This window comes from Elaeis guineensis, chromosome 3 (assembly GCF_000442705.2).
Source record: "Elaeis guineensis isolate ETL-2024a chromosome 3, EG11, whole genome shotgun sequence".
Lineage (NCBI taxonomy): Eukaryota > Viridiplantae > Streptophyta > Magnoliopsida > Arecales > Arecaceae > Elaeis > Elaeis guineensis.
In genome coordinates, this window is record NC_025995.2 from 126,785,851 (window position 1) to 126,798,136 (window position 12,286).

At 42.0% G+C, this 12,286-nt stretch overlaps 2 protein-coding genes across 19 annotated transcripts in view; one reads left to right on the forward strand and one right to left on the reverse strand.

The window, feature by feature from the left end:
- Window positions 1-336: 336 nt before the first annotated feature.
- Window positions 337-5,248, forward strand: LOC105040246 (gibberellin 3-beta-dioxygenase 1-like). Its single transcript, XM_010916688.4, has 3 exons — window positions 337-3,220; window positions 3,331-4,128; window positions 4,266-5,248. Exons 2-3 carry the CDS (start codon window positions 3,653-3,655, stop codon window positions 4,870-4,872), a joined length of 1,083 nt encoding a protein of 360 aa, XP_010914990.2. The 5' UTR covers window positions 337-3,220; window positions 3,331-3,652; the 3' UTR covers window positions 4,873-5,248.
- A 2,504-nt stretch (window positions 5,249-7,752) lies between these two features.
- The window catches only part of LOC105040245 (uncharacterized), a 32,290-nt gene continuing 27,756 nt past the window's right edge, over window positions 7,753-12,286 (reverse strand). For 15 of the 18 annotated variants that reach the window (XM_073254940.1, XM_073254939.1, XM_073254936.1 and 12 more), the window contains one exon: window positions 7,769-7,832. In XM_073254940.1, coding sequence (XP_073111041.1) covers window positions 7,785-7,832 — 48 coding nt within the window. In that variant the 3' untranslated portion in view covers window positions 7,769-7,784. Of the gene's footprint in view, window positions 7,872-12,286 lie in introns of all 18 variants that reach the window. The other 3 variants (XM_010916678.4, XM_073254937.1, XR_012140293.1) reach the window with 3 other exon arrangements.

Genomic DNA, 12,286 nt, shown 5'->3' on the forward strand with positions numbered 1-12,286 from the left:
CATAGCCATTAGCAACAGACATCTTGAACTCTCCATAAATATCTAGGTATCTTCAGGATTTTGCAATACATCATATTTGATTTTCTTTATGGGTGCATTTGGTTATACTTTTTAATTTTTGATTTTTAAAAAATAATTTTATTTTTTTTAATTTTTATTATTGAGTAAAAGTAAAAAAATAAAAAGTATGTTTGATAACTATGTTGCTATAAAGCAAAAAGTAATGTTTGGAGACGGCAAGTGAAGAGCTCGATGAGAGAGAAGGGTTTGGAAAGGGAAGGAGAGGAGGTGGGGAGGTGAAGAGCTCGATGAGGGAGAAGGGTTCGGGCTCTTTACTTTTTGGTTTGTTCTTTTAGACGTGGGGAGGTAAAAAAAGCAGAAAAGCAAGTTTTGGAAGGCAAAAAATTTTTACTTTGTATATAAAGTAATTATTTTGATTTTTTTGATATTTGCTTTTTGTTTTTTATGATGTTACCAAATATTATTTTTTTATTTTTATTTTTAAAAATTAAAAAGTAAAAAAAGAACTTTTTTAATGGCTAACCAAACACATTCTGTACCGTAAACGCTTGTATCTTGTTTACACCAGATATGGTCAGTGTATTATGCTGGCCTTCTTAGCATATATTGTAATACTATGGTGAATTTGTAAAAGCATGCAACCTTAAGTACCGTTTGTCAATTTCTTACTCTTTGTAGCTGTTCTTTAATTGGTGAATGCACTTTTTACTCCCAAGATTTTATCTAAATTTCAGTCAAAAATTAAATTATATATATGAAATGAAACTTGAGAATACATAAGGCTCAAGAACAACAGTTAATCTGGATCTTTCATACAGAGATCAGAAAAGAAAAAGAGAAGCACGGTGTTTATGAAATATTATCATAAGTTTGTTTGTGTTCGGTGGAAATAACAGGGTAATTAGAGACTGGTCTTTTAGGCATATGATTCCGATGAAGGATATTTGAAGAATATCTTTGACGCAATTGAAGGAACATGGAAGTGGTGGAGATATGGCTAAACAGGGAAGGAATTGAGGTTGGTGTGCGTTAATGAAACACTGAACTTGGATGGCCGTTGTAGGCCATGGTCGACCGGTAATTTTGGGCGCTGGAGTTTGGTGAGTGGAAACTGCTCATCTGTTTGCGGCAAGGCCTGCTACTCGTATGTCTACAAATCTTTAGGTCTTTTGAGAGGATGTTTGAGCTGTTGTAGGCATGTTTTCCTAGGTAGGAAGAAGTGCATGCTAGTCAAAGTGAAATTTTGTAGGGAATACAAGCGGTTTTAATTGGTGGGTGTAAAGAATGAAGCTTGAATATAAGCAATTAGTTTACAGGGATTTCTGGCAAGCTGTATCATTTACACGTGCTTGAGATTGTAACAGCCTTTTTGCTGGGAATAAAACAAGTCATCACGGATGGGAATGGAAAGCTTCCCATTTCATGATGGGAGAAACAAATTCTCCCCTTCCCAGAGATGACAAAAGATATACTACAAAAGGGATGACCGGGTCCTCTACATCAAGACAAACAACAAACCAAACCTACTGTGTTGCATGGGTCCCGAAGCTTTACAGACCCACTTGGGCCTTATTAAAGAGAGTCTAGGGAAGTTGCACCATTTCCACGAGGCCAGAGAAAGATGGACGAGGGAAAAGGCCAGCGGCTGTTTGTCCATGTTATCGAGGGTGGGGTAGGGGCCTTGTTTTGGAGGGCAGCGATGCAGGAATAAGCCAACCAGCTGTCCAAATGGCTCATGATATGAATGTTTTCCAGTCGCGGACGGTGGCACATGACAAGTGTTTGCATCGCTCTCTCCTTTAGAGGTGGTTGAGGACAGAATGGTTCTTTCATTTTTTTTTTTTTTTTACCTCCCTTTTTCTTTTTTCCTTTTTAATTCTCTTCCCTCCTTTTGTTCTTTATCTCGCCAAGCACTCCCATGTTTCTTTACTTTGTCTGCGCCCCTCAAGGCTATCCACTAAAACACCCACTTGAGGACACTGCTGCCACTGAATGCCCATCTTCACGCGCTCTGGCACCATCTCAACTCATGTTCTCATGCATTCTCCTCTCTGGTTGTTATACTAACACAAATGGATGTGTTTCTTTAGAAAGATAACATGCAAGAATTTGTATATTATACCGTCGAACAAGACTCGTGCAAAAGCTAATCAAAAGATTAGCTTTAGCCTTTACCAAAAGGAAAAAAAAAAAAAGATTAGCTCTGGCGATGCACAATGCCCACGGAGACAACTTGTGATTGTCGATGACGGTTGGCATCTGTCTAATTTTTTGAGGAGTTCAAGTTACACTGACAAGTATTGTCCCCATCTGAGGGGATTGATGTTACATGTCCGTCTGGAAGCCAAAGGTTGTGTGAGCTTGCCTCATATTATTGGAGCGTTCAAGCCTGTGTTAGGTTCAGTCATGTCCTTCCAGCTGGGCTATTAACTGCTTGAACTAGACTGATTTCTGATTATTAATTTGTTCGAGATTAGTCTTGCTTCATAACATCGCGACAGAGGCGATGACAAAGTAGTTGTTGACTGGCAGCAATTAGAGCTAACGTTAGACTTTTTTTGACGGGAGTCCTTGATGCTGGGCCCCGGTGACTTGATTTTATTGTGTCACAGCAGCATGATTTGCATCAAATCAGAACCAGGGCTCATTGGCAGTGCAGTCTGTGATGGGTCTTGATTCGTGAAGGGGATGGGAGATTTTAGATTACAGAGAGTAAAGGCAGGAACAAACTTGTAATGGCGCAATGGCTGTTGGTAAAACTTAACTCGCTCACTCCCGCTCCATTCCTCGAAAGGCGATCTTGGACGTACGGTGGCACCTCGCCATGGTGGTAAGGTCTGGGAAGAGACCTGGTTTCTTTTTACACGCAACATTATTTGGTGGGGCTTCAGTCCTCCTATGCTTTCTCAAAAGGTGATCTTCGAGATATTGTAGTCTGATTGGCAATTACGAAGGTTCAGAGAGTGCAATGTCGAGATCATGTGTTGGCCCACAGATTAGTTATGGCCAATGAATACGGTTGTAATGTCTCGGTCTGCTGCCCCTGTAACAAAAGGAAACAAGAAGAGACAAGCCTCTGCGATGCATGAACATGTTCCCTCGGATTACAATATATTCCTCAAGAGGTAGAAGATAAGCACCACAAATCGTGGTTATCCGACCTATACTTATCCTCCCGTTAAATCAAATTACAACAAAGGTACCGTGAAAAGAGTTTTTGAAATTTTAGCGGTATCTTTTCTTTTTGAGTCTTTTTTATTGTTTTATATTTTAAGTCATGGAATAACTCCAAACTTTCGGATCCAATAGGCATCGCGGATCAAACAATGCAACGGAAGCACTCCTCATGTTACTCCAAAATTTAGACCACTAAAACCCAATGGAGCAGTCAATCCCGGAAGAGTGCCGGGAATAACTATTACCACCCCCAAATTTTTCCTTCCCGAATTCCATGTCCCGTTTTGCCTTTTAACTGACAGTCCTCTCAACTAATCATCTATCCCTTTTGTCTTAACGCTTCAAGAATTCCTCTATAACTACCCTGCTAGTTCGAATACGAAGTCCCCTTGCAATTCGGGCTCGAACCTATAAAACCACTCACTCTTTACTCTCCCTTCCAACAATCCCCATCATGCCTTCTGTCTCCGACGAGTCCTTCCGCAACCTCCGCCTCCGCCACCCTCGCCACTTCGAGTTCGAGTCCGTCCGTGAGGTCCCAGACTCACACGCATGGCCTGACCTCCATGACCACCCGTCCGTCGAGCCGTCCGGGCCGGACTCGGTGCCAGTGGTTGACCTTGCCAGCCCCGACGCCGTTCCACGCGTGGGCCGGGCCTGCGAGGAGTGGGGTGTCTTCCAAGTCACCGGCCACGGCGTACCTTCGGACCTCCTTGATCGCCTCGAGTCCCAAACCCGGCGACTCTTCTCCCTCCCCACCCACCAGAAGCTCAAAGCCGCTCGTTCTCCCGGTAACATCTCGGGCTACGGTCTCGCCCCCATCTCTTCTTTCTTCTCCAAGCTCATGTGGTCCGAGGGCTTCACCATCGCGGGCTCCCCTCTTGAGCATGCGCGCAAGCTCTGGCGCCCCGAGGACTCCGGTGAATTCTGGTACGTGCACAGCTCCCACCATGCATGCATATATTATTATTATTACTACTACTACATATGGACGTCCTGCTAGCTGGCTAGATTGGGCACCAGAAAAATAATCCAGGCTTTTACTAGGCATGTTCCCATCATGGCAGTGATGTCATAGAAGAGTACAAGGAGGTGATGAAGGAGCTGGCCGGGAGGTTGCTGCACTTGATGCTGCTCTCGCTGGGCCTAACGGAGGAGGACATCAGTTGGGCCGGCCCCGTAAGGGAGACGGGAGACCTGCCCGCCGTGCTGCAGCTCAACTCCTACCCGGCCTGCCCCGAGCCAGACCGTGCAATAGGCCTCGCCGCCCACACCGACTCCAGCCTCCTCACCGTGCTGTACCAGAGCAGCACGAGCGGGCTCCAAGTCCTGCGGCCCGACCCGGCCAGGTGGGTGACGGTGCCTCCCCTTCCCGGCGCCCTCGTCGTCAACGTTGGCGACCTCTCTCACATCCTCTCCAACGGCCAATTCTGGAGCGTCCTGCACAGAGCCGTCGTCAACCGGACGCGGCACCGTCTCTCGGCGGCGTATATATGCGGCCCCCCGGCCCACGTCAAGGTATCGCCGGTTGATAAGCTCGTCGGGCCAAGCGAGGGCCCTGCCTACCGGGCCGTGACATGGCCGGAGTACCTCGGCCTGAAGAGGAAGCTCTTTAACAAGGCTCTTGCGTCGATAAAGATCTCCAAAGAGGAATGGGAGGGTCGCAGCAACTAACAACCTGTATCACATCTCCAGAGAGGATGATCATGTGCGGCCCAAAGGCAAAGGGATAGAGCGAGAAGAGGAAAGAGGATTCGATGGGTGGAGTTTGTTTTTTTCGGTAGGCGATAGTGGAGTCTGTTGCTAGCTGTTATTGGGGCAGTTCCGGGAGACGAGGTGGCCAGCAAGGCCAATGAGGAGCTAAGGATCATATCACATCAAATGCGATGAGTGAAAGGGGTGTGGGCGCGCGTACAAGGAGCGCATGCAAACAAAACGTCATTGTTTGTATCTTGTCTTTGGCTCTTTAAGAAAAGAAAACAAAATTAAAAAAAAAAAAAAGATGAGAGATTTGAGAGGATTTCCAATTTCAAATTATGGTGCTACGCGACAGCGGAAGCGACATCTGTGGCATGGTCCCGCCCACGTAACGCGATTCTCTTTCTCGATGGAAGGAGACGAACGGTTTTTGAAATGCAGGTGTTTTTTCCTTTGGACTGATGCACGGGAAGGTAACCTCCTAGATTAGTAAATCAGGAAACATGGAGTGGGGATCATACAGGAGAAGAAGGCGGTTTGCCAAAAAATAAAAAAAACCGGGGGAAGAAGGCAATACAAATCCCTTATAGTTATTACCCAAAAGAGCTGATGCCCTTATGGATCGTATCCGAACAAAACCAACTACAATAGAATCTTTCGAAAGGTGGAATCATGGGGAAAAAAAAAAAAAAAATTAAATGTTACAAACCGCCACGCTCTGCAGGCAAATACCCATTCGCCGGAGCCAGTAGATCTTTCTCCCAACAACTCTGGTGACCCTGGTGTAGTCCATAGTCCATACCAATTAGGTTGGCCCTTTTCCATCGGACCCGCTTTGTTTTACAGTGGCACCGTTTTCATCTTCGCCCGAGGGCATTATTTTGGAAGCCTGCTATTTCGTTCTCTCTCTTGGCCTCCAGAACTTTTGAAATGCAGCCAATGAAGAAACAACACGTTCGTTCGGGCAGCATAAAGCTTTGGTCACTTCGGGATGACAAACTTTGGATCAAGAACAAACCATGAGGAGGGGATGGGACGGGTTTCGCAGGAGGTGGGGCCATAGTTCCTTTTGTCACGTGCCTGCAACCCAAAGAGGGGTTTCCTCGGTCTCTCTTGCTCGGACACACCATATGACGTCTCCGGTCATATCACAAGCAAATACGCAGCCCTACCAAGGCACGTTAGGCCATATGGAAGTGAGGAGGTAGGCCGGTGTTCGTGCATGATCCCGTCCAGGTCCGCGTGGATGACATGTGGACACACCACATACCAGATGCCATCCACGTCGACAAATCACACACCAGATACCATCCATGTGGACACACCGCATGCCAGATGCCACCACCGGTTCCGGGATCCCTATCGCGATCAGGCTGCTTGCCGCTTTACGTCCTCTCTTTCACCTTCTCTTTCTAGCTGTTGACGCGTGTGTTTGGCTGGCCTTGATACAACGAGAATTTATTGGCGATCGCGACTCCGAGCAGCTGGCAACGGTCTGACCAAGCAGAGGACAAAATAATAATCAAATATCTCCGGCAGGGCAGGGAGGCTTGCCGCTGTAGTTAGGTGATCACCTAGGAAGAAGCATAAGATAGGCGTCTTCGCCATTGGGCTCGGGGTATGGAGTTCGCGCTACTTCCCGAGTTGCGCATCGTCGGAACAGAGTACAAAAAAACACAAAAAGAAGGAAAACGTAGTCATAATGAACATGCTAGATCTGCACTCATCTGAAATAAACCACGGCACAGCTCCCTTAGCATGCAAAAAGTACCTGCATTTTATGCTGGCCGGGAAGACAGCTTTTTATCCTGCATGGACGCTCTCTATAACCACGACGCATAACTCTCCGGATCTTTCCTCGAGATTGAGGTAAATTGATAGGCAAACTTTGATGGATTGGGGGTGAAATCATCTCATCCAGTTCTCTCATCTCCTTTCCTCTTCGCATATCCTTAGATGACCACCCTTCCACATCATTGGATTCTCATTTGCCGGATTAACTTTTACTACAGATACCATATTTGGCCAGAAATTGTTCGGCAGGCAAGCGAACGACAGGTTAGGCGCTCGGCACGAAACCAAATGTGCTGCAATGCCAGGGAAAATTTAACTCCATCTTTCACATCTCCTGCTTCGCAACGAAGAACACCGTTACAAAAGTCTCCTCAGACACAGGATCAAAAGCAAACATCTTGCCCCAATCATTTTATCTGATGTACTGTCCCCAACCACATTATTGTCAGATCGCTCCTGTATATGCAAAGTGCACTATAAATGCACAGTTATAATGCATTAAGGCTGGTACAGATGCAAGATTCTCCAGACAGATGATGATATACATTCTCAGCAGGAACAGTTCATTCAGTGGAGCGCGTTTCCAAAACCTAATCTAGGAGCTTATATTTTGCCGCCACCTCCTGCTGCTGCTGCTAATGCCCAATTAACTTGGGGAAGCACGACCTCAAACAATGCACGAGACTATTAGCCTAAAAGATCATGCTCTTTACCAAACCCCAACTGATTGAATGGACCCATTGCCAGTTGCTGCGTCTTAAATTCTGGTTCACCAACCTGCAATAAATTCAGAAACCTGACACACTTGGTGGCTAAAAAGTACTTGCGTCTTGTGCTTAACAGCTATGGATAATCTCATTTCCTACATAAATTTGAAGCATCAGAGCACAGCAACGATGCCACCAACAGAATCTTGGTACTCTTGATACCTTTTTATAAATTTGAAAAATACAATACAACAAAGGTGCACCCTTGATTCCAAAAAAACTATATACACTTGATTCCTATTATCAATCCAGACTGCAAAACTTATCAGGAAATGGGGGGGGGGGCGGGGGAAATATATTTCGATACTAAGAATGCATCTGCGAGAACTATCTAGAGGTCAAACTCCGGAGTTTCTGGTTTTTTGCGCACTCCTCCTGCGATATATTAGAAACAAAATCTTAGCATGTGACCACCTGCCAGCAGAGACATGGAATGCTGTCACGGAAGCAACCAGCAAACAAAAGAACTTCTGCTAGAGTATTCACTCTCAGTAACATCCCAAGTAAAAAATGAAGATAATCTGCAAATATTTTTTGGAGTGGTCTGAAATGAAATGTATTTGTCACTCTTTGGGCAAGTTGCAATCATGCAGGCACTGATGTTTCAATCAATCAAGTTATGTCCTTAATAGTCTCAAAGCAAACAAAAGGCCCCATACATCATAAAAGAACTGATTGTAGAGAAAAAAAATGTCTACCCTATACAGTCATCAAAGGTTATAAGGAAAAAGAAGAAGAAAACAGCACCAGCCCATGACGATAAAGATTCCAATAAGAGTGAACATACATTAATGGCAATTCAAATGCAAGCATAGTTTATTGTTAAATAGCTAGATCTTTGAACTGAGGTTGAGAAGAAAGCTAGCTACCATGAAGATGAATCCTAAGGAAGAAAGAGATTCACTAGGGCATCCGCAGAGTCCCTAATCCAGAAAAATTGGAATGCACCATTCCATTGGAAAGGTGATCTTCAGTATCCTACTTTTTGAGGACTACGAGGGTGAGCTCTGGCGCAACAGTAAGATTGCTCCATTTTGACCTAGGGGTCATAAGTTTGAAACATAGAAACCACCTCTCTACACATAAAGATTGCATACATCTGACTTTCCTTAGACTCCGCATGGCAGGAGCCTCACTCCCTATGTCACCCTTTTTTTTCATATTTTTGGGGATTGTGACCTTGGTTTTCTTATTCAAAAGGATTCTTCCTTCCCATGGCTTAGGCAACTCCCAAAACCAAACACACAAGGGAATTAGCTTTTTTACTACATGATGTGCAGGACATTGTTGTCTGCATGTGAAAGAAAAGTTTGAATGGTAACCTACTGGGAACTTGCAAAAGGTATGTTAGACATCAGTAATTGTCCACTCAAAGCTTTGATGGAAGCAACCTGGGTGTCCAATAACAAAAGCTGCTAGATTGACTGATAGCAGTAATGGTGTTGTAATCTATATTAAATGATCCCTAAAACCAAGTACACAGAATGAATAGAGTAGATGTTTAGGACATTTTTTTGGAACAGCACGCAGTAGGCGACCATTTTGCCAGTGTAAACGAATCTGCTAACACAGTTAAGGAAACTTCCATTGTTTACCTCCATTTTTTTTCTTCAGATAAAGTAACTATGACGGGCACAAAAGAACTTCACAGATAAAAGAGCTAATACGGTACTAGAGGGACTTAGTGCCATATTACAAAAATAACCACCATTAAACATTTGTAAATAAGCAAAAATAACATAGATAACTCAACATTAGTGCATGAAAGAGGCAGCATCAACGACTTGAGGAAAAAAAACTTGAATACTGTAAATAAAGGTGAATTCAGTAATAGCCACAGTATGCTAAGCCATATGGCCACCAGAGCTGAAAGCATAGACATTCATGAACTGATGCCCCCTCAAAACCAGAACATGAACACAACATCATGGTTAGTTTCTAAGAGGAAAATATATACATGTATGTATGTATATGTTGGCATGAGAAGGAAAGGGTTATTGGTATGCATCTGGCTCTGCTCTGTTTTTCTTTTCTTTTATGTTACGTTTTCTGCTTTCTTGGATGGTCATTAAAAGTATTTCTATCTTCTTTCCTTCACAAACACAGATTTCTGATGTTAGATTTGCTATTCTACAACATGTTTGATTTTCTCATTTGACAATCGTATTATTCTGATTTTTGCACAATTTTTTTACATCTATTTTCCTTTAATTTTTACCTTGCAAATATATGATTGAGGCTAGCCATGTACGAGAGAAAAAAATGTTTACGAGCATTTTATTGCAGCTTGGATGGCCAACGGCATTGCCTAGGCAACCACTGAGTTTTATTTGGTTTTCCTCCCTCAACGTTACCTTATAGTGATTTTTTATGCCCAATGCCTTTTTGGTTACATTAAATGGTTGTCCCATATGTTTCTTCATGCAACTCCTTCCAAGAGTGGAACTGGTGATCATTTTCATACTTCTTTTTTCTGCATATCATCCCTTACATAACTCAGGTTGCTGCATGCATATATCCAATGTAAGACCTAATGTTTTCTAGGCAAACATTGGCATTCATATGTGATGCGGTGGTTGAACCTTATTGATGAGCATTGCAAGGACTTTCCCATCATGTTTTCCTAGGATTATTATTGGTATTTATATTTGTATCACATGTATCTACAATGTATACTTAAATTGCCTAAATGTGCTTAAATACTAGACAAGTGCTATCCATGATGTAGGTATAATATTACATTATTGTCTTATGAGATTAGTTAATTTTCCATTTCTGGAATGGCATCATTTTCAAAATTTAATTGTAGTGTTCATTTGCTTCAATTTTGCGGTTCACCAAATCTTTGCTACATTGTTCTATGAAATTCATTTGGTTAATTTATATTACAATGTAATATCCTATTGTATTTCAACATAACACACTTAAGTCTTCCATCTTTCCCTTATATATGGTAGTACATGACTGTGACAGCCAATGACTAACTTATAGTCTTCCTTCGATACTTCTATAGTTTTCATAGAAGTTTTCCCATGCAATAACAATGCAAAATTATGTGATAAGATTTTCATATGATAGAGATAAGGTTGACAAATATTGTAAGGGGAACTATGTAGGATACACCTGCAACTATTTGATTCTGAGATTTTAGTTCAACCTTAATTAGTTCCATGTGAAAATTGTCCTTCCATAACCAAAATACCACACCTTTGTCCTAAATTTTTATTTTGTATTTATTTACTATCCATTTCCATCACCACCTACAGCACAGCCTAAGATCATTGAAACTGTCCAAACTCAGTCCCAACCCTCCTCCCTCTTGGACCAAGTTCTTTCTTTATATGTCTTCTCCTTTGATGTGTGCACCTCAAAATAGAAGATTACCTGTTATGTGCTTGGACAAGGTTTCTCCCCCTACTTTATTATGTCTAATGGAATGTAACATATTTAACAATTACATTACCTTGACACATTTTAGAATACCTTGTGCTATCATACACAATTCCTATGCATTAAATAATTTTTCCCTAATTGTTACTTTGCATAAACACCACCTTCGTTTGTTACTTTTGATTGTCTATTCCATTTCCACATATGTTCATGTCACTTATTTCTCTATTTGCATAACACTTCATTTGCATCTTGATTCGAAAAAACAATGGTTACCTTTCATGTATTTTGATTACATTCTCCTAAATTATTCCTGACATTTCCTTTTCTGTATGTTTGGTATTGAAGAGAAATTTATACAACTTTTACAGTCCTTATAAAGAAATATTGGTTTTCCTTTTTGTGTAACAACTCCATTGCTTCTCATTCTGAAAGGCACATAACCATCTTCCAGACACAACAGGTAAGTTCTTCTGGGTAACATCCTTCAAACTATTTATATATGATTCTTCTAGCAAGCTGCATGTTGGACTTTGCACTCTCTTTATCATGTCTATAGTTGTGTATACATTAAGTAAATACATTACCCTGATGGAGTCTAGATTCATTTGTGGTAAACTAAAGTCTGATAGTGTCTTAAAGAATTTCCATGGCTCTGTGAAGACAGGAGATAATTTGTCAATACATTTACACAAACTATGGATTGCTTGCTCAAGCTATATTCATTCCCCCCCTTTTTAAATTGCTGACATTCCTTGCAGTAGCTCTTTAGTTTGTTTGCCCATCTTCCTTTGTTCATGATTTCTTCAGCTTAGAATGTCAAAATATCTAATCAAAATATGTTGGGCTAATTTCTAGTAGTTTATAGATGAGCCCCTCTCACTAATTTTGCGACACAATTGGGTGTCTGTATGTATGCATGTATGCACATATGCATGTGTATATGTATGCAACACTTTCCCTCTTCCTGTTTATATTGCATTTACCAGTGCAGCTACACATAATTTCCAACAGGTTCTCCATGGTGTACCTTCACAGACTTGCATTTCTTTTCTAATGCTTGGCTTCTCCGGCTAACTTTTCACATCATGCTGATGGCTACATTTTTCCTTCAAGCAGCGATATCCTTTGTTTAAACTTGAAGCCTGCATGATTGTCTGTGATGCAGAGACTAAGCTATCCCAAGTAACTTCCATAATCCTTAAAGAGTTTCCTATATATATAATCATTTATGTTCTCTTTGCTTTCTCTATAGTAGTGGATTTATGCAACAGCAATCTGGTTCTGCTAAGTTCCTTGAAGCTAAACATATCTAACGGTCTTTGATTTCCCCGCACTTTCCTTAATTTTTTCTCCTTGCTATACTTCTTAGTCTATTTACTTGATATTCAGTTTCCTATATCTTTCCTTGCTGTCTCTGTTTATTTAATCTTGCATTT